At 42.3% G+C, this 23,355-nt stretch overlaps 1 protein-coding gene across 5 annotated transcripts in view; it reads left to right on the top strand.

Annotated features, from left to right (window-relative positions):
- SH3GLB1 (SH3 domain containing GRB2 like, endophilin B1) overlaps positions 1 to 22,331 on the top strand; it is a 50,805-nt gene extending 28,474 nt beyond the window's left edge. For 2 of the 5 annotated variants that reach the window (XM_061550638.1, XM_061550636.1), the window contains 3 exons: positions 9,720 to 9,820; positions 11,464 to 11,656; positions 19,252 to 22,331. In XM_061550638.1, coding sequence (XP_061406622.1) covers positions 9,720 to 9,820; positions 11,464 to 11,656; positions 19,252 to 19,359 — 402 coding nt within the window. In that variant the 3' untranslated portion in view covers positions 19,360 to 22,331. The remainder of the gene's footprint in view (positions 1 to 9,719; positions 9,821 to 11,463; positions 11,657 to 19,251) is intronic. The other 3 variants (XM_061550640.1, XM_061550639.1, XM_061550641.1) reach the window with 2 other exon arrangements.
- The last annotated feature ends 1,024 nt before the right edge of the window (positions 22,332 to 23,355 follow it).

Raw genomic sequence — 23,355 nt, 5'->3', positions numbered from 1 at the left:
CTTACGGCTTTCTTTCCTCGAGCGTTGCTTGCCATCAGTGTATTAGATCGTCACTGTGGCATCATCACCATCAGCAATGAATAATCTCCACTCCTGGATTAAGACCTCCCCAAGGTGACACCACGTCTCTGACGGTTGGGGGGCGATACAACCAACCAGCACCTGCACGCAAACTGATTTCATAGCTCCATCTGTGCGGCGAACGTTACCTTGGGGCACGATTCCCTCCCTTGACTGCCTCTCCGTCGTTATTCTCAACCTTAGGCAATCTTGGATTAGCACCGTTGGCTACGTTCTACACACATTCATCTTCCCTTCTAGCGATGTATCCTACCCAAGCCTACTTTAACCTGCCGATGTTCTGTAATACATGTGGTACTGTTTGTGCCTCAAGTGTATTTCCAGCATGCACCTGCTCATGCTTCTCTGTGCACTTTTCAGCTTTTGTTCCAACTCCTCCATTGATGTCCTTGTTTCCATCTCATTTGTCATTGCAGATAATACGCGCTGATTAAGTCATTCTCCTTTTTCACATTGGTATGTTGCACCGCATTGTCGGTGGCACCAGGCTGACCTTACCTGTACAGTGTCTGATTATTATTCTTGGTTCTTTCGGTAAAGTCACGTAGAATGGAAATAATAAAATAATACAAATAAAACATTATAAAATAATTCTCACGACGTTTCGGCCACAACACAAGCAGCCTTCCTCAGGTGAAGAACAGGTCTGTCGGGGAGACAGCGTCTGAATGAACACCACCAGGCTTGGCAGCTGGGTTGGAGGGGGAAGAGCGCCTTGACAAAGGAAGGCGCTCTTCCCCCTCCAACCCAGCTTAAATATACGCTGCCAAGCCTGGTGGTGTTCATTCAGACGCTATCTTTCTGACAGACCTGTTCTTCACCTGAGGACGGCTGCTTGCGTTGTGGCCGAAACGTCGTGATACTTATTTTATTATATTTTATTTTTATTATTTTATTATTTCCATTCTACGTGACTTTACCGAAAGAACCAAGAAGATGAATCCCTGCAGTCACGAAAGCTTTAAATCGAAATGTCTGATTATTGTTTTTCTCACATATGCGTGGGTTTTCTAACGACACACAATGATTCTCAAAAAGTAATTGGACAAACACCCCAAGCAGCATCCTCCAGAAAAGTTTTGAGACTGTGACTCCTTTCTGGGAAAACCAAATTGAATCTTCTCTTGAAATACAAACAAATCACGAGACGCCATTGCAGAGCCATAACAGGGAACTGCACTATTAGAGTGAGGTCAGGAATAATACACAGGTGTGTCTACAAACTTTATACAGTTCCAAACTATAAATTATGAACATCCAAGTAGGTCAGCATGAAGAACATCGTACGTAAAAAGTAATATATAATATAGAACTAAGACTCAAATCAAACAGAGAGGGTCCTTTCCTATAGCATCTGGCAGTTCAGCATTGATGCAACCAGGCCTGAATCTGCTGATGAGAGACTCTGTGTCAAAACCAGTCCAGAGTTTTTTGTTGTTGTTGTGCCGAGTCAATTCTGCGGAAATATGCACTCCCAGAAGGCCATTGGGTAAGGGGATATTTATATTTGATATTTTTACATGGAAAAAACTATATATGAAGGAGATATTTTGTCAGCTTATCTATTTTTTTGTATTCTCCACAGAGACGCTACATATTTTTGTGAAATGTAATATAGATAAATCCTGAGTGTGAATTTAAGCAGTGAATATGAAATGGGAGATACATGGGTAGGATTCCTCCAACCAGTGGGCCCATCTTAGAGAGGGAATGATCCCTCACGCGGAGATTACAGCTTACATCTCATCAAGGGGATGCGATGAACACCGAGGCTTTATTGCTAAGCTAAACTTAACCGTCTCTAATTGTTATTGTTCTAGGTCAGAAGGCAGCCAATTTTAGACTAACTCTTAAGCATCAAATTCAGAGGAGCAAAATTATTCAATGGATATTCACCACTCTGAAAAAATATATATGTGCATATTTTAGGAAATGCAATAAACCCAGATATTTACGTAACATGGCCGCTCATTTGTCAGTTAAGTTAGGAACCTGGCAACCCAAGTTTGATTCCATCTCCATGGCGAACATCAGTCGCAAGCTTTATCTGAACAGCCCCCCCCCCCCTGGCCCTGCCCCCCCCCTTCGCCCTTTAACGATTCCGCACTGAAACGTGTGGTGCAATAGGGTCAAATAATCCCTGTGGCTGCCACGGCGTGAGAAGGCCTTTATTCAGCAAGTGATGATAATGTGCTGTAAAGAGATATAGTACAGTAATATAAATCAAATATTAACAGTATTTCACTGTGTAATAACATTTATATGAATCTTGACTTAAAGCTTTCATGACTGCAGGAAGTCATATTCTTGGATCTTTCGGTAAAGTCACGTAGATAGGTTCAAAGAAAATTATAAAATAACAGAAAACTACGACGTTTCAATCGCAACACAAGCAATCGTCATCAGGATGAAAAAAAATTATCCTGATGACGATTGTTTGTGTTGCGATCGAAACGTCGTAGTTTTTTTTTATTTAGTTTTCTTTGAACCTATCTACGTGACTTTACCGAAAGACCCAAGAATATAATATTTATATATTCTGGATGAACGTTTTAAATTGACGAGGAATAGGATTGTGCAATACAAATGTATTTTTTGTCTGAGATAAATCATCGAATGTGCATAGTTAAAATTATTTAAACTTATTAATATAATCAGCTGCCTGCTTATCGGGTACTGTGCGGATGGACATCGGCTGGAATGTACAATCAGGATAAATTCCTCTTTTTAACAATATTACACGACTAAGATAAACGATATCTGCGCTCCTAAACCTGGTCTCGAGGGATAGTGTCTGGAAGGACATCTTGTCAGTGAGCTCTCTGAATTAAGCAGCTGTTCATATGAATGATTATTCCTGATCATATGCACCGGGTGTGCACTGGGTATGGTGGATGGTAATGGTCCCTGCGTAGCTTGTAGAATTACCATAAAGTAATGACTTGGGGCGACTTGGTGGCTCACGGGTCTAATGCGGCATTGCCAGGGTCTTTCACATCTTGGGTTCATGCCCTGTGGTGCAGAAGCTAAACATTTATATTGTCTTTTCCAGCCTGCATGAGCCCTTACTCATTCACACAGACACAGGGCCTTTGATGGTATCGGCCACGTCAACAATGGAGACACAAAAGAATATATCTGTGTCTAAAATAGAACCTGATTTGGTTGCACGTATCTATGAACAGACCTTGGTATAGAAGCAGAAACTCCCCTGGGTACGTGTGTGAGGCCTATCGACCAGGTAATCGGGGAAGGCATTCATTCCTTTGCGATTGTGATGTGATGTTGTACTGCTCGTGGGAGGTCCACCTTTGATATTTCTTTCTGCCTTGCCAAGCACACGTGACTTGCAATTGATGATGGACCGGCAAAAGGCCAAATGATTTGAAATTGTTTAAAAACACAAATACAAAACTTTTCGGGGAAACAGCAATAAAACTCTGTATACATTTGTAATAAAATGATGGCTTTTATTGTCCTGTCGGACACTGCTCATGGCAGGCAAAATTGCAGCTGCTGACATTGCTGTTAGCGTGATTGATGATGACTGAGATGAATTGCCCGTGTAATGCGATGTCTGAGCGTGTGTTATTTCCTCTACTTGTCGAAGTGGTGCCACACACTTTTGCCAACGAAGTCAAATCATTCAGGTGACAAGAGGAACATTAAAGGCGTTATATTGCACCACGTGTTTATGTTCAAACTATAATTTATTATAAAAAAACATTTGAACTTTAAAATCCCTTGCGATGGAACATCTCATTTGCAAGTTGTCCGGAGTGCCAGTCGACACATAGAAAGAACGTAACGGCGTATGTACAAAACAAAATTGTGAGGGTGTTCTAGTATGTTGTTTTTTTTACGAACAATTGTGGATGTGACTTAAAACAAAACATGCTGCGTGTTAATCCTGTACATTTTCTAGCGAGCACTCTCTTGCCTTGGCAAATGCAGCCCTATAAAATAATGATAGAATTCAGCCACAGAATCTTGTAAAGTTGTTCACTTCAGTCTGCTCAATCTGCTGGTTGGACCGAGTATGGAGGCACTCTCCACCACCCTTCGCATTTGAGTCTGGCCCAGGGAATTGGCGTGAAATTTCCCCGTTTCCATCTGATGACGTTCTGAGCAGAATTTGGGCTGCAGCTCCCCACTACCATGGCAAAATTAATCACCCGCAGTAAATGCCATTTCCCCAAATAGGCCTCTTTGTAAGACACATTTTCAGCCTAATGGAGCTGTCTTACAATTTATATATTAAATATATTATTAAGTATTAATCATTAATTGTTGATTGGTTAGATGTTTGGCTGTGCGAATAATTTATTAATGCATTGATCAGTTTATGAGTTTGTGATTTGTATGCATGCAGGGCCTGGTAGAACAATAGCAGGATTCATATTCTTGGTTCTTTCGGTAAAGTTACGTAGAAGGGAAATAATAAAATAATAAAAATTCACCGTAATAAAATTCTCACGACGTTTCGGCCACAACGCAAGCAGCCGTCCTCAGGTGAAGAACAGCTGTCCGAAAGACAGCCCTGTTTTGAATCCTACAGTCACGAAAGCTTTAAATCGAAGCATCTGTAATGTGCACTAATTAATTAGCTTTAGTTAATGTTACACAATTATATTACTAGTCTGTTAACAATGTACTAAGAGCACAATTACATTGCATCAACAAGTCAGTTGTACGTGTGTTTTGGGACGTTGAGCTGTGTTCCCAAGTGTAACATACAGCGAAAGCCGCAGGAAAACATTGGCCCAATAAGGCTGAAAGACCGCAGTCTTGTTTTACTTGTTTACAAAGTGCAATAGATACACTTTGTATCGGGTTTTTTTTCCGCTCACCCACAGTGTACTGTGACAGCACATTGCATTTTTGTACAAAATCGTGTTGCCTGCTTGATGGGTTTGATTAGATTACCATGACATTAAAATTCAGGTTGATACAGCAGATGTGGAATCTCGTTTGAATTTAAAAGGCAATTATTTTCTTCTTTATTTGTAGAGCATTTGTGTCTCTTAATTCACCTGTAAAATTGTAAGACTTATTAATTATACACTATGGGCTGCTTTTCTTATGAGGGAATCGGAAATCAAAATTACAAGAATTTCCATTTACATGAAAGAAATGTATAAATCCTGCCCCGTGATCTAAACCTTTTATAGCATTCCACTGTGGGATGAAATCCTTATCACACATGAAATAGATTGATATTGGTACTTTTAAATGTATTTTAATACACTTTCCTTTTTAAGAAAACAATTCAAATCTTTATATAGTCTGCCATTGTTGTAATATTAAAATTGTAAGGACATCAATTACACTGGTCAAAAAAAAAATTCTGGCCTGGACTTTTGCAGCTGTTTTAGACTAATTTCAGGGTACTGATTCCAAATCTGATCTCAGATTTGCTCTATCACATCTCATTTAATGCTATCGGCATACCCCGTTTTTATTGATTTTACCAGAAATTAACTCTGTCACTTATGATTGCAAGTTGTTGCGAGTCAGTGACTGCTTTAGTGTTAAAATGTGGTGCTGTATTTTTTAGGAATGTGTGTTTACAATATAATTTAATGTAGATATCCACATTTATTTAAAAATTTTCTTCTGCAGTTTTTATTGAAAATGCAATATTTGATATCTCAAAAACCTGATGTGATAGACAAAAACTGATGCCAGATTTGGAATCCGCACCCCAAAATTACATTAAAACCGTTGGAATACCTTATGCCAGAAAAAGTGTGTTGACCAGTGTTATGCACACCATTAAGAGGAGCCTGGTGCTGGCCATGGTGCACATCTTTGTAGGCTCAGCTGACAATCATCGGGAGTGGGGTTCGTTCATTTTCCTCTGCTGCCTGGGAACAGGGGGCGCTGCGGTGGCGAGATGTTATCTCCCTCACCGAGTATGCAGGAGGTTGTGGGTTCCATCCCGACGCTGACGACGCCTGTGTATTTGGAGTTTGCTTGTTTCTCTCCCCGTGGTCGCATGGATTTTTCTCAGTGTCCTCTTTTTTTCGCTCTAAATTTGGAAACATACGTTTAGGTGATTTGGCTGCTATAAACTTCCACATGATAAGCCACTTCGTTGAGATATAATTTTTGACCAGGTCGCTTCTAAAACAAAGTGGGCTTTACCTGGGAAATCAAATAGTTTAGTTTTCCTCTCTCTCGCTAAACTACTCAGCCTCTATACATATGCAAAAATCATCAGCAGTTCTCGAAGAGGTACATTGTGGTCCTATTGTCTTAGGTCACCAACAAAATAAGTTTGAGCAAATGTGACCCACATTTGACTGAATGAATAATTTATAATTGTTTTACCTGGATTGTTTCCACATAACAAACCCACCTTGAAGATCTACATTACATTAAACTGCCGCGATGCATTATCACTTAACAGACGGTGAAACAAACACATGAATACATAATATGTTGTGAAAACCTATTTTTTAAATCCTTTATATTAAGTTCACTTGCTTGCTTGCTTGCGCGCTTACGACCGTGCAAATCTTTCGGTCGTTTTTTAACCCACTTCCCGTGATCCAATCGAGCTGACATTTTGCACACAGACTCGTTGTGCGTGACAATTTATTTTAGTGAAAAAAAATTTCCAAAATTTTCCACTTTTTAGGAAAAAAAAAAGTCATATTTAATTTAAAATACCAATGTGATAAAAATGAAACTCTTACTCAAGAAAAACAGAAATGAATAATAAAATAAAACCGATGCCACGCATATAAAGGATTTATAGTGAAAAGCTTTGTTTTTACGGGTTAATTTTTTTACATACTAATACTGATCGCATTGCAGAGCTACATGAACACTATAGTTTAAATAAAATACTCAAAAATACATTTCCGCGCCAGCGTACTTTTCACGTAAACACCTGAACAGTTTATCTCTTTAATGGGTGTAATGGCTCGTCCCTTAAAGTGTTGGGTATGACGTCCTGACATTTTGCTTCACGTGGCTGGGAGCTTCTTCAGTACGTGAAGCGGAACGTCGGACATCGCACCAAACGACACGCGGTCCATTCCAAAAAGCCCATCGGAGGGCTATATAGCGCAAACTTAATTTGGAGCTTTCGTGACTGCAGGAATTACTCTTTGGTTCTTTCGGTAAAGCCACGTATAAAGAGAACATAATAAATTCTAATAATAGCATATGACGTTTCGATTGCAACACAAGCAATCATCAGGTATAAATGAAATAGAAAACAAACCTAGTATACTTAGGAATATAATGCAATACAGCTCAGTGAGTCGGTTAACATAACAGTCAACACCCTAACCCAGGGGTCGGGAACCTTTTTGACTGGGAGAGCCATAAAAGCCAAATATTTCTAAATATATTTCATTGAGAGCCATATAGTATTTTTAACGTATAATAAATTAAATATGTCTTACTTTTAATGCGACTTCTGGTGCTGCATGGTTTTGCTGATGGCCTTGTAGTCTGGTTCATACGTGGTGAGGTTGAGCTTCATGCAGGCGTTGAGGCCCCGTGACCCGTGAAATTTATCTTCAAAACTAATTTCTGTTTACTTTAAAATGACACAGTATTATTAAGTAATATCGCAAGCATTTTAAAATCAGTTCCAAACTGATTTTTTTTTTCAACTCTAAATTGTCTGGGAGCCATATGCCGTCACTGGAAGAGCCATGTATGGCTCGCGAGCCATAGGTTCCCGACCGCTGCCCTACCTGGTTGATTACGTTCTTACAGAGAATGCTAAATTTGAGAGAGAGATTTCACACCGAACGACACGCGGTCCATCCGAAAACCTGTGCTCTACCTAAAACAGCTTGCCTGTAGTACTCTGCTCAGTTCAATGTGGTGCTCCGTGTTCGTGTGAACGTAATGCAAGTCCTCTTGTCCGGGCTTTACCAATGTAATGAGGTAAAACTAATTTTGGCCTACGGTCATTTAGGCTTTGCTTTCTTTTTTTACTTCACTCTTATCATCTATATGAGGTCCTGGTTATTAACTTCTTTGAGCTTTTATACCGCGAGCGTGCCTACGTGTCCTTGAAATGTGTTAGTCCCAGCAGGAAACATGACCTGCCAAAGAAAGAAAGAAAAATTTTTTTGAATTAAAAAGGGACTGTGGGCAAGGGAAATGTAGGTTTCACTGAATCATAATTGTGTTCTACTCTCCTTGACTTGACTCACATGTTATGTATATATTTTTTTACATACTAATAATGAGGCATTACATCATGATAATGTTCACAAGGGTGAACCGTTTTATACTGACATTAATGGTAAAATATTCTTCGAGTGTATTTGAAGTTGCTAATTTTCTCAAATATTTAGACTATGTAACATTTTCAGATCAAGGTGTAAGACATGGCCAGTGAAGTCAGAGCCTATGCTATAGTCTGCCTATGAGTAAATCACTAGGAATATGCTTGATCTCATCAGATCTCAAAAGCTATGCATGGTGACAATCACCATGCATAGAAACAAGTGTCGCAAGCTGCTGTGGGGCTGCGTCCTCTGCAAAGGGCAGTGTAGCAAGATAAATTGTTGTACTATACTATGCTCCAACGTCTTTGCTCCAGTCTTCACCAACCTGCACTGATCAGCATAGTGAAGTCTGGTCAAATAACCCCCACGACTCGCACGGTGTGCGGAGGCCCTCATCCAGCAGCGGATTGGCAAAAAGGGCCATACATGCTACATGCTACAGCCTGCATAGACAGTACATGCTACAAGTACTCAGGATGGGCAACGAACAGAAATATTTGGTGCTAATTCACTCGCTGCTGAAGCGGACGTCGCAGGCTGTGTGTCATGACATTAGCAGAGCCAAGCACATTACTGAGAAATACAAAACACAAAGCAGTCTGTCGCCTAGGGGCCCCATGGGGTTCAGAAGGCAGTAGGTGGTGGCAGATGTAAAAGTCATTGAAACATCCCAAATTATTGCCCTGACATACGAGGGCTCAGAATAGCCTTAATCTAGGCCATTGCTGAACAACGGTGTGGATGTCTAGACCTCCGATGCGTTTTCGGGTTGCACCGCGCATTGTTCAGGCGCGGTGTCCGTCACATTAATTTCCTGCAGAACGTCCCAGCATGTCGGGCGAACATCGCCCATCGTTTCGAGCAGCAAGCGGTGCAATGCGAATGTACGGCGGAGAGAGCCGTGTAGATCAGTGGTTCTCCACCGGGGGTATGCCGACCCCTGGGGGTCACGTGGCAATGTCCCAGAGGGTACGTGAGGTGATTCTTAAATGTGTGAAATTATGTCATACACGAGAGCCATTGGTGAATAATCGTGCATGAATCTGGCAATATTGAAATAACTACGATAAAAATTGTATCTATATGCTGACCTTGAATGATATTAAAGACCTCTCTAAACTGATTGATCATAAACAGCGTGATTTCCAACAGTGACTTATGTCAAGCATGCAGGGTGTCTGCTAATTTATTTGATTCTCTTGCAGTTACTTAGCTAGTTAGCATACCACATAAAATGGACAATTGGTTAAAATATTCAACAAGGGGGTTACAGTAGCCAACAAAGGTTGAGAACCACCGGTGTAGATCATCCCCCTGGTCTCCCTGCTGCAAACTTTGACTTGAGCGTCACCTTTGTCTGACCTTGTCGCACTGCAGGCGAATCACCTTAGATGTCTCAACGAGTTCGTGGAGGCCCAGATGACGTACTATGCCCAGTGCTACCAGTACATGGTGGACCTACAGAAGCAAATGGGAAGGTACGGTCTAATCGCCTCCACAAACTATTCCTATTATTGTTTATCAAATGCGTGCAGCCTGCGTGAAGATCAGACTGCAGGTATGTGCCACTGATGTTAGCCACTTAATGACTCCAGCATACTCGCAGAATTGAAGCTCTCACCGGAATCCAAACGCATGTCAAACTTCCACATTTATAAATATATGTTTGTGTTCATTTGCATTCTGGTCGTGTGCCCGGATTTATTTGGGTAGCTGTCGAAAGTAAGTTTGGCCAAAACACTAATGCATTTCTGATGGACTCAGAGCTGCAGTTCAGCAGTAAAAAAACTTTTTTAAATGTGAGTGCGCTGAACCAGGTGGGTATACATGATAATCCCGTACCATTGTTGCTTTCGTGTTGAGTGCTCATGGTATTAAATCACCAATCCACCCGTGCAGCCATTGCATTTGAGAATAGTTGAGAATATTAGGGATTGTAAGCAATACGAACTATGTGTTGTTATGGTATTAATTATAATAACCATGTCTGGTTATTGTGTTGTATCCATGTGTTGTTATGACATGCATGAATAAGCACATGTACAAAAGACATTAAAACAACAACTCCAATAGCAGTCTACATAATGCACAGACTGTGCACCAGCTCGCACCCTTATTGTCAAACTGACCTTTTCAATCTCATCCTTAAGCATTGTCTCTGGGATGTTTTTAACGTGTTTGCTTGTTTTTATTCATTGCCCATATTGACATCTTGACAAATTGGCCAAAAAACACATTTCCATTGTAATAATCCCCATAGTTGGCAATGGAGATGTACTAGCGGGCGCGTTTTCTTTCAAAAATTGGCATAGATGTCTGTAAAAGCACCACCCGTGGTCGGATGGGACTGTGTGCTGTTTGTTGTCTTGGTGTGGTCTGGGACTATTTTTTAAATCCTTTATATTAAGTTCGCTTGCTTGCGTGCTTGCTTGCTTGCTTAGGACCGTGCAAATCTTTCGGTCGTTTTTTAACCCACTTCCCGTGATCCAATCGAGCTGACATTTTCCACACATACTCGTTGTGCCAGACAATTAATGTTCGTGAAAAAAAATTCCCAAAATTTTACACTTTTTAGGCAAAAAAAAAATATTTTACATATATTCAAAAGAACTAATTCTTGGCTTTGGCTGAACGTCACAGTATAAGAGCCCAGAGCGTAACCCCTCCACAGGCCGTGGCGGAGTAGCGCAGTTGGTAGCGCCCTCGCTTCCCATGCCAAAGGTCGCGGGATCGATCCCCGCGTCCTCCACAGGCGAATATATTTTTAAATCCTTTATATTAAGTTCGCTGCCACGCATATAAAGGATTTATAGTGAAAAACTTTGTTTTTACGGGTTATACTTATATTTTGCTGCCTTGCCCAAGATTGCAATTGTTGAAAAATCGGCAGGAATTGATGTACTTCTGCAATTTGTACTTAAATACTTTTACCGTTTTTATTTTCGTGTCTTGCTCGGCTTTCCTATACTTCGCACTCCTGTCGTGTTTTTGTTTTGTTTGTTGTTGTAACTTGCTGAGCCGCCCCTACTGGACATCTGTAAAAAAAAAGAGCTTAACAACGCATAAGATTCTTTCAGTTCTGAACAAAGTTTCTCGCTCTCTGCCTTTCACGTGTCGGCAGTTTCCCGACGACGTTCCTGCCCAACAGCAGCGCGCCGCTGCCGCCCGTCACGGTGCCGATCCCGGCCGCCCCGCCTGGCGCGTCGGAGCTCACGGCGGCCGAGCTGCAGCCGGCGAGCGGAACACGGCGCGCACGTGTCCTCTACGACTACGACGCTGGCGACAGCAGCGAGCTCTCACTGCTCGCGGACGAGGTACGCCGCTAGAGCTCGACAGCTCTCTCTTCCTCGCCGCTCTCTTCCGTTTGCTCTTCCCGTTTCTCACCGCTTAACCCTTTCACATTTAGTTTTTCTTCTGATTCCGTTCTGATGATGTACGATTAACATGGTTGGCTATATTAGAAGCTTTCGTGACTGCAAGGATTCATATTCTTAGGTTTTTTCGGTAAAGTCACGTAGGTAAAAAATTAAAATTAAAAATTAAGAAAAGTCAAATAAAATAAAAATAAAAAATCACGACGTTTCAGAGGCAACACAAGCTTCCGTCTTCAGGTGGAACCGTCACAGCAACAAAGGCTCAGTCTTTTGTTATGCAGTCTATTCTTAGTCTTAAGCCTCACCTTACCATATTAATAAAAAAGTGTGCCGTACTTGGCCCTTCCCCTCTTCAACCATTATATATACGGAGTGGTAGCTCTTGTAATCTCTCATTTACTTGATACAGCTGACGTGGCTGTGACGGTTCCACCTGAAGACGGAAGCTTGTGTTGCCTCCGAAACGTCGTGATTTATTTATTTATTTTACTTTTATTAATTTTTATTTTTTACCTACGTGACTTTACCAAAAAAACCTAAGAATATGGTTGGCTATGTTCAAAGCGCTTGCCACAAGTGAACCACAATACCTTGCTGACCTCGTCAAAGAGCATAAACCATCATCACACGAACTCCGGTCATCCTCGCAGCGGCTTTCGGCTAGCCATCGAACGAAGACGTTTACCGCATCGTGCACTTTCAGATGCGCTTCTGCAGCCGTCTGGAATGCTTTTCCTTCCGATATTAGGAATCCGCTGAAGCTATGCACTCGGCTATGTGCAGTGCAAAAGAAGTTCAACATACATAAATACGTACGGTGCGAAGGAAGTTGAACATACGAGCAAAAACTAAAATAAAATAACTTCATCGGTACCGCAGTTTTGGGGCCAGCTATCGTAGAGTGTGGTCGTGTCGCTACAGTTCTCTGCGGTGAGTGCAATGTCTTTAAAAACAATGGCGCTATGCCTCTCTAAATAAAATGAATTCTGAATCGCTTGTGCGTTCCGAGATTCAGCGGTGAACCGGACACACACCCTGCAACTTGCAGACGTCTTGAAACGGGAAAGGGTTAAGCAGGCTGCTGTTTCTCTCCACTGAGGTCAATGGCAAGGTTTCACAAAACTCCAGTTCTCACTAAAGTTTCTCCTTTCCTCATTTTATCTGATTTTGTCCATACCAAAACAAATTGTCGCTAAATGCCGCACGCGCCTAATGACTACTAAGCGTGCAAAAAGCGAAGACGGTGAGTACAGGAAGTCATCGCTTATCTAGGGTGCTCTTAAGTTGGTTCCATATGGAACAATTACTTGGTAAGAAATTGCCTAAACATCCCAAGCAGAATCTTAACGAAAGTTTCATCGAGCTCATTTGGGGTTTTACACGTTTAGTAATGGAATGTTTTCTGAGACAAATGGGTAGATTTGAGATGGGAAGTGAAGGAATAACTTGAGAAATGGAAAACAGTCCATTTCAGAGGCTAGCATCATGAAGGGGAGTGTTATAAAGAGTGAAATACTTGAGATAAACGGATACTCAAATAGGCGGGGCCAAGAGGAAATCAAAATCGCTGATGCGGTTTACGTATATCGGGAGTGTTGACATTTAAAAACATGTAAGTCTAGACATGCAAATCAGGAGCATCATTGTTAAAGCAAACGACATTGATCAAAGCATAAAAAGGACTGGTGTGGAATGAGAATTGTAATATATGCTGGGGATACGTGGACTATTGGAGTGAGGGAGGGAGTACAAGCCGCTGAAATACAATTTCTTGAAATCACGGTGTTAAAAATGAGACGAGATAGTCTGACGAACCATCATGTTGCGTGGGTCCACGGTAACAGAAATAAAACCGCTTGAAAGGATAGAGCAGCCGCGACTAAAGTGGTTCCATCACGTGCGGAAAAACAGGCACAATCTGATTGTTGGCGCCTTGAGTTGGGGATGGAGAGAAGTACATCAGAGGGAAGGCCAAGGAAGAGAGAGATGTGGAGAGGGAGTTCGGCGGTAGCCTTACAAAAGAGATGAAAAACTTCGATTTAAAGCTTTCGTGACTGCAGGGATTCATCTTCTTGGTTCTTTCGGTAAAGTCACGTAGAAGGGAAGTAATAAAATAATAAAAATAAAACATAATAAAATAATTCTCACGACGTTTCGGCCACAACGCAAGCAGCCGTCCTCAGGTGAAGAACAGGTCTGTCGGGAAGACAGCATTAGAGCGTATATTTAAGCTGAGCTCAGCAATGAAACATCACCAGGCTTGGAGCGTATATTTAAGCTGAGCTCAGCTGAGCTCAGCTTAAATATACGCTCCAACGCTGTCTTCCCGACAGACCTGTTCTTCACCTGAGGACGGCTGCTTGCGTTGTGGCCGAAACGTCGTGAGAATTATTTTATTATGTTTTATTTTTATTATTTTATTATTTCCCTTCTACGTGACTTTACCGAAAGAACCGAAAGAACCAAGAAGATGAAAAACTGTAAAGTGATGCAGAGAGCCAGCAGGTGGTAAAATGTAAAGAGATGTTGCACCAAGCCAGGATATGCCCGGACGTGGTGACTGATGATGATGATGATTCTTCTCAATGAATAGCATTTATATGAAAGCATGGCGCATTTATATGAAAGCCTGGTAATTAAAGTATGTGTAGGAATGTGTGTATAGCTTATAATAATTAATAATTATAATAGTTGTTTTAATAATTCAGAACTATCTCTTAATTCTAGATTTGAAGCTTTCGTGACTGCAAGGATTCATACTCTTGGGGTTTTTTTCGGTAAAGTCACGTAGGTAAAAAATAAAGTTAAAATTAATAAAAGTAATCATAGAAATAAAATAATCAATCACCTAGAACTATCTCACTGAATCTTGGTGAAACAGCCTGAGATAACTGCCCTACATTGAGATTTGGCCAATTTATGAATACGTATATTACGAGTGTGTGTGGATGCACAATGTATACGTGCGAAGCCACAATGGTAAATAGGCGAGCGGACTGGGTGCTGTAGTTAACACTGGTCACCGTATTTTGAGAATGGACACTTCATGGGTAGAGTTTAGTCAGGTTGATTTTCACACCTCTAAATGTACATTTGATGTAACATGCAACCTAGCAAATATTTTTTGTTTAAATCTTGATTATAATCATACAATACCAAATTAACTTATGGAATATGTTGTACAGCAGAAAATATGTTCATTATGAAAATAGCAACCCAGGCACACGAGAAATACTAACTGGAGTGGTGGAGGAGAAATTTGAACACAGAATTCTTCAATGATTGATTTGATTCTAAATATGTTGGAAGTTAAATACTAATGTCTTAATTCTAATGATTCAGCTGAAAACCTCTTAACATTTTCAGATGTGCTGAGAATACTATATTACACATTGTTCATGCACGATAGGATACCCTCGCTGTTAAATAATTTTAAAGACCTGAAACCTGTAGGCTGAATGAAGAAAACCTAATTAAAAAATTATACTTATTTTTATGCATTTTGCAAATTATGAAAGATTCCTAAGTAGAGCAATTTAAGTGATGTGTTTTGTTAAATCTGCTAAATGTTAATATACGAACTACAAAGTGATTGCATGCCAACTATATTAATAAAAAACATTGTAGCAGCAGGAACAGCATCTCTTACAAGTCAAAATGTATTTTATTTCTGCATAATTTTCTATTACCTTTATATTTTAATCACAGCCGAACCTCCCAAAACCCAATTACAATTAATCATCATAATGCCGTCTGGTCATCCCTGCTAATGCTCCAGTGTAATGCTTTATCTACAGTGTGTGTAGGAACGTTTGGAAGCACCGGCTTCACAGCTAAACAAGTACTGTGGTTGCATTTTAATGCACGTATTTGGGTTACATCTATAACTGACGTAAAAAAAACCCATCCTTACATAATAATAAGACAGGCTGGACAACCGCAAGTTTCAAACAAGACTTTAAAATACATAAAAAAACACATAGCCTCTGTGCATATGCAAAATATTTATCATTTCCTGAAGAAGTGCATTGTGGTCCTGTTGTCTTTGATCACCATCAAAATAAATGAGCCAATGGGATCGGCTGATAGTAGCAGTGATGCCGTGAGAGACGACTGTTTATCATCCTAATTTCAGATGGTTCTCAGAGGCAGGACTTTGCAGCAGTGACAATGATGATGAGCCCCAATTATGATTAAACTGGTCGACGGTTGTCTGTTAACTAGCACTGCCTCACTGCCGCTGTCAATCGGTCACACTTCTTCAGGAAATGCTGATGGTTCTGTGCTTTTACACATTTCCGTGACTTGTTTGAATCTTGCGTATTTGGGTGCAGTAAACATTTTACTGTAGTACGGCATGCCAGGAGCTAATTTACCCTTCGGCAAGGCTAGAGTTACTGGAGAAAGCATTTTTGTGGCTTGAAAATATAACAAAAAAATGTTTACAAATAATCGCGGTCTTGTACCAATATCTGTCGCCGGATTTCAGCTGTTTTGAAAAAAAACGTTAAATTAAAAGGTCAGAGGAGCTTCCACGGATTTCTATAGGCTTCATCGCTTATGCACACACACCAAATTAGGCATACTGTCTTGGTAGGGCAGCAAGGTGGCTTGGTTACTGATCCTCATGTGCGTTATTTAAAGATGTGTCATTGTTTTAAATGCAATGCTCGTTAGATATGTTCTGGCCGCGTCCCATCTGTGTAATGCTGCGTGACCCCACGTCAACGTCGGCTCACGAACATTTCGTTTTTTTGTTTAAATGGACAAGTGATTGGACAGATGGACGAAAAGATAGTTGAACGCGAGCGTGTGAAATGCAAGAAGCCCACTTGATTTCGCTGCAACAAGACAGCTGCTATTACAATACAACATAAATTGTATTTGGCACTTTGATGTATCTTACGCAAATCCGTCTTTTCAGAAACGCACATCAAACTTGCAGTAATGAGATGCAGTTCATGGCAAGCAAATGTGGATTGTGCTTGCGTTCAAGCTCATTGAGGCTTTAATATGACCTCGACAGCGATGTTTCAAATAGCTCCGACGTTTTTACAATATAAGCAGCTTATTCGTGCCTTGTTGCGGTCTTCATGTGAATTATCAAACTCAAAAGTCAAAATTCTAGATTTGAAGCTTTCGTGACTGCAAGGATTCATATTCTTGGGTTTTTTCGGTAAAGTCACATAGGTAAAAAAATTAAATTAATAAAAATAAAATAAAAATCACGACGTTTCGGAGACAACACAAGCCTCCGTCTTCAGGTGGAACCGTCACAACACGCTCGCTATATCAAGTAAATGAGAAATTCCAAGAGATCCGACCCCTGTATATACTGGACAATTTCGGCATGAGAGTAAGTATCCTGGAGGACTTGTTCTGTTCTAAATTTAGGGTTCGTTCACGAGTCGGATGTGTTCGGCCTACCAAAGTTTTCCATGCCGACATGCCCCTTCCTGCAATGTTGGCCGTGATTTTAAAGGATCAGAACGCACCTGACTACAAACTCCATGAAGGTGCTGATCCTGACGCCACGTGCCAAATATATTCTGTGACGCGTGCCAAATTGTAGTGCTGCAAAGCGCTTGTTATTTCACTATCTATTGTGTCGGGTTAGCCCGTCGTAGTTTGGCTCGACGAGCTTCAGCAATGTCTGTTGTTTCCTACGAGTCTCTTCTGAGGAACCTGCATTTATTCTGATGGCTGGAAAGTTGAGATGTAGGAGGGGAGCGTAACAGGAGCAGAAAATTGGTGGCTAAGCCGTCGGGGAAGGAGCTGTAATTTAACAGCGAGTTTGGTGCATGCTGCGTGGTACAGAGCGGTACTAGACGATCACATGGTATCCATTTGAGAGCCAAACCTCGCTTTTACCTTTTAGAGCTAGCATTGTAATGACGCCACTGGATTGATAATGAGCAAATCACTTGGAATGTTCCGGATGCTGTCAGATCCCATTATATCTCGGCAACTATGCAGGGGCTGAACGTGGATCGTGTCACTTAGATGAGTGACAGCCATGCACAGACGGGTTGTCATTGCGCTGCAGGGCAACGTGGTGGGAATCGGCGAACACGATAGCAAAATACAGTGCTGCACTGTACTCTGACCTGCACTGACGATCTTGATGAAGTATGGCCAAATGACGCAGCATGGGAAGGCCCTCATCCAGTCGAGGATTGATGAAGTGACAGTACGTACTCTTAGGTTTTTTTGGTAAAGTCACGTAGGTAAAAAGAAATAATAAAATATAAATTATTGAAATAATATAAATAAAATTATAAATCACGACGTTTCGGAGGCAACACAAGTCTCCGTCATCAGGTGGGACCGTCACAGCTAGATTTACTGTCTCAAGTGAGTGACAGTACGTGTACACGTAAAACTTATGGATTATCACAACCATAGCCACGGTTGATGTGATGTAATCGAGGCAGGCAGGGGACGAACAAAAATAGTGCCGTATGTCGCAGAGTAATTGCCTGGCTTGACCTCGCTGTTCTCAGTCGAGCCTTGGCATATGTGCGAGAGCTCCCTTTTTTACAAACATCAAGGCGAAATGTAAATAAACATGCCACCTTGTCGAAGGTTGTGCGTGATGTAATTTTATATAAACTTACCAAGGGTGATGGGAAAGCCTATTTAATTCTCAACTATGGACTCGAAACGGTACACGTTTAACCTGAACAGACTTTTGGGGGCAAGTGCTTATCTTATATGGATTTACATAGCGCCTTAGTCTAAGGCGCTTTACAATAATTGTTAAATTGTACATAAGATGATAGTGGTTTAAATACAAAATCGGAGTTATTAAAAGTTGTGTAGTTATGGAAACAGGTGGAATGTGGGTGTGGTTAAGGAGGGTTGGCGTTGGGGTACTGATGATGGGGGTAGTGATAGGGATATGGATGGTGATGATAGGGGCTGGGGGGGATCTTTGATCGTTGCCTTTGAGCGTAGTGGGAGTGCAGTGGTGCAGTGGTTACCGTGCTGCACTACGAATCCAGCAACCCGAGTTCAATTCCCGCTCACGGCCAACACCAGTGACGATTATCTGAACTGGCCTCCCCTAGGTCGACTGGGCCTCAAATGAGTGCCCGGTGCAGTGTGTAAACATCGCGACTGGGAAGACAATGACGGTCGGGCATGGTGGTGGCCACCTACCCCCTCGTGTACCATGCCGGCTTTCATAGGTGCTCGCTAACAGCACTTGCCCAAAAATTCTGTTTTACCAGGTAAGGCCCACTGATCTGTATAGCTCTTTTTCAAAAGTGACCTGGCCACAAATGATATCTCAACGAAGTGGCTTATCATGTGGACATTTATAGAAGCCAAATACTCTTAACCGAATGTTTCTGAATGCGGAGGGAAAAACTGGACGACCTGGAAAAAAATCCACACAACCACAGGGAGAACGAGCAAATGCCAAATTTACAGGCATCAGGTTCAGGATCGAACCCACGACCTCCCCCATACCGGACGAGGTAGATGACATCCCGCCACCGTGGCGTCTTTGTTGCGTGTGTGTGTGCGTGCAGATGATCACGGTGTACAGCGTGCCTGGGCTGGGTTCCGACTGGCTCATGAGCGAGCGCGGGACACAGAAGGGCAAGGTGCCTGTGGCTTACCTCGAGCTACTCAAGTGAAGCAGACAAACGCTTGCCGTGAAGCACAGCACCTCTTGCAAGCACGCACGCATGCACGCACACCCCAGTCGCCGTCACGGTCGCACTGCCAGTTGACGTTGGCAAGGGTACTCTGCGGACACTTCCGCAACTGGCTTATGCGCAGCGCAGATGGCAGTTGTGATTACCGTTGCCGCGTTTTTGATATGTATTTTTTCTCTCTATTTTCATTTCAAAGTGCTGCTCTGCAGATGCGTGCTTGGCTTACTACGGGCAAAGTGCTCATTGTTCCGATCGGTGCAAGTGCAGGAGGGGAGGGTTATGAGATTCTGACAGAGCCACGCATTGGTAGGCACGTTTGGCAGACAATTGAACACTTGTCTTTTCTCTTTGGGCAACTTTGCCATTTCTAATAGCAGACTTTAAATCCCATGCTTTAAATGCGCAGGCATATGTATTCTTTTTGCACATTTATTATCCTTAATATTGACTTTTACACTTTAATTTGAATAAATGTATTTATATGCATGGCTTAACGCAGAGTCCTAAACTAAATACCGTTAATTTCCCAAAGCTCTGACTTTGAATTATTACGTTTAGTTTCACTTAGGTCTTAATTACGTGTAACAATTCCACAGAGGTGCTGTTATCATTTACAGGGAAAATTACTTGCAATCATTGCAGGATACGGTCCATCTCACCAACCGCAATGCGGCTTCTTCTGCTGAGCTATGTGCCACGTGATTATTTCTAGCAGACTCTACCCTAGCAGGTGGCTGTGAGATTTGAACTGTCCACATACTGCTAACTTACTCAAGTGTTAAGATCTATTTAGTCAGCCAATTATATATAATTGCATTTAGTCATTTTGAGCTTAATCAGATGTAGTAGTTCCACTGTTATTCTTATACTACCCGGATTGTTTAAGATGATGCCTCAATATGGATGTGATATGGACCAATTTGTAACTGCTGTAATTTTCAAATGGATTAAATGGACCAATAATACTGGCATGAATAAATAAAAAAAACTGGTCAATTAAGATAGAATCGATGGAAATTATTAAATATATAAAATCATGGGAAAATCTGCACATTTAGCGTGAAATAATGTGGTGATTTCTGAGCAATATACTTGTTTACCAGACACTTTGTACTCCCATGCAAACTGAAGTATGCTCAATTAAAAAAATGCCTTTAAAAAATAAAGGGAAGATTTAGGAACACTGACAGATATCTTCACTGACAGTCGATTTAAAGAGACTGCCATTACCTTAAACGTAATTTAGATGCCACAGTGAAAATGATACATATTTCACGATTTGATTCCTCATGGGGATGGTTTTCCTCGCACTTGTATGCTGTGCGCATTGTTGTGTTTGTTGAGAAATGCATTTCTGCAATCAAAGATTGATTGTGTAGATTTATTGCACAAGCCTTGTAATTTTTTCCAACCCTCATCGGTTTTTAAAGTGTAATTTTAATTACGTACTTGCGTTTGATATTACGTCTGTATTTTTGTTTGAGTACTTGTTTGACAAAAAAAAACATGTTGTCACTTTCTGAATATTGAAATGTAAAAAAGCAAGCACTGCCCAAAAACCGAGACAAAGATAAATTGTACCAATAGGCGCTCCAACATCATTGTTCACTTCCGTTCCTTTGCTAAGCTTAAACTATAATTAGTTAACGTGGGAGAATGTCAGCGGGAGTAATGGAGTGGCTATGACAGGATATTTAAAAAGGGATAAACCAGATATATATTAAAAAAGTGTCTCTTCTCATTCGTTAAGTTACCGTTCACTCGAAAAGTCGGTGGCTTCTTTTGGCTCCACGAATTAAATGCTGTACCCAACGTAACGATAACGAATGCACGCATTGCCGAGGATGCCTGATCGTGGGTAATAAATTGGGCGGCGGGGTCGGCGGGAGGGAGGAAACGGGAATTGTAAAAAAAAGAAACCATTGCCCGTTAACAAACACGACAAAAAACAACGGCAATGATGCACAGGAGTTGGGTTGTTGGATTTCCTTTTGTTGATGGGACGGGGGGTTCGCGAGCCGACGTGGAGTTGAGAAGTCTCCAAAGTAACATTTACTTAAAACATCCTTCGGCATCCATCTATCGTCCTTCGTCTGTAAAAAATTTCGGGCTTTGCTGTTGCCGGTCGATTTTGTTGACGGAAAGAGAAAAGACGTAGAATTTAACAAAACAAAGCTCTCTCTCTCCCAAGGTATTTCATAATGAACATCTATTCTTCTGTAGGTGACACACGGTCATATAAAGTGCCTGACAACTTAATGATTTATTTTTCATGACCTTTCTAAGCCATAACATGAAAAAAAGATCTCCCTCATAAAAAAACGAAAATTGGCATCATACATTTTCTCAGAATACGGATGTGCTGCTGCTGCTGCTGCGGCCGTGTCTGAAGGGGCGCCACGGTGGTGAGATGTTAACTACCTCGCCTGGTATACAGGAGGTCGTGGGTACGAGCCCGACTCTCACGCCTGCTGTATATTTGGAGTTTGCATGTCTCTCCCCGCGGTCACGTGGATTTTCACTTCCAATTTAGGATGCGTTTCCAGTATTTGGCTGCTATACATTTCCACATGATAAGCCACTTCGTTGAGCTATCATTTATGGGCAGGTCGCTTCTGAAAAAGAGCTGTATAGCTCAGCGGGCCTTACCTGGTAAAGAAAAAAGTGTAAAGTTTAGTTTTAGTTTATGCTGGGTATTTCGCGAACAAGATTGCTATGCATATTTGCCAGCCACTGACAATGGCATGCGCTTTACTCTTGACACTCGCAATCGTGACAATTGCGAGTTGTCCTTCAATGTGTAAAGTTTAGTGACGTCGTTCGATGTCGAAGATCTTCTGTGATGTCCTCGTGATGCTTGTTTCTCAGTCTTGTCTAAACTAAGCATGCTATTTGTAAGAATGATGTTTGTTGCTCTCTCTGTGTGGGTGTGTGTTTGCATGTGTAGGGATGTTGGAGAGAGGGCCGTTATGCATGGCAGCCTATGGGAAAGAAACACAGTGGGCGGGGCTACGTGTGTGCACAGGGAGATGCCCTCTGCGACGTCCGAGCCAGACACCCTGGGGGGGGGCTGGTTCGGCGTTACGATCCCCCGGGGCCCCACCCCTCAAGGAGGGTTGGGTATAAAAAGGGGTCGTTATATGGGCTTAGTCAGTTATGTTATAGTTAAGCTAAGAAGTCGGAAGACGTCGTAGCTAGAGCCCTGGACTCCCCCTGATCGCCGCCCTTATCAGGGCCCCACGGGATCAGGCTCGAGCCAGTGGCGTGGTCCCGTGAACCAGAGCCAGTGCTCTGGGACTCCGGGTACCGAGCCCGATTACCAGTGTCGGGCCAGACAGCCTCCCCTAGCTCTTTAGTGGAGGACTCAGGGGATAGGCTATGGATAGCTAGGGGTATTCCCTGAGTTATACGGGTGAGGGGGCCGCTACCCCCTCTAGTGCTGTCCTGTACTGGCAACTTGTTAAATAAATATACGTGTGCCTCAACTCCGTTGTCAAGCGTCCTCGACGGGTACTTCATCTGGCGTCAGAAGTGGTAAAAATGGAAACGCGCCATACAGCTCGGACCAGGGTACCACGAGAGGAGGACGCCGCGGAAATCGCCGAGCCCGAGACAGAGCAACAAGATGGGGTGCAGCCGGAGCCTGGCGCCTTCTCACCGGGACGTCAGCATGGAGAGGGGCCGCAGCCAGATGCACTACGACTGGCTCACGAACGGCTGGCGGAGCTACTTTATGCCGCTGCCGCCACACTGGAAGGCATTACGCGGTTGGGGGCTGGTGGTCCACCGCAGGGCGAGGAGAACCGGCGGCCGGAGCACTTTCCCGCCATTTCAGCGACTTCAAAATTTGAATTTCCCGCCATGGACGCCGCGGCTGTTCGGGGCGTGGCCAGCTTAGACATCGGCTCCGACATCGCCGTCGCCGGGGCTGCAGCGTCATCGCAGCCGAAGGATGCGTCATCGCTGCCGCGACAG

Source organism: Lethenteron reissneri, chromosome 12 (genome assembly GCF_015708825.2).
Source record: "Lethenteron reissneri isolate LAM-NWPU_2019-01 chromosome 12, ASM1570882v1, whole genome shotgun sequence".
NCBI classification, from domain to species: Eukaryota; Metazoa; Chordata; class Hyperoartia; order Petromyzontiformes; family Petromyzontidae; genus Lethenteron; species Lethenteron reissneri.
The sequence above is the reverse complement of the archived record's forward strand: the minus strand, read 5'-3'. Positions and strand labels throughout refer to the sequence as shown.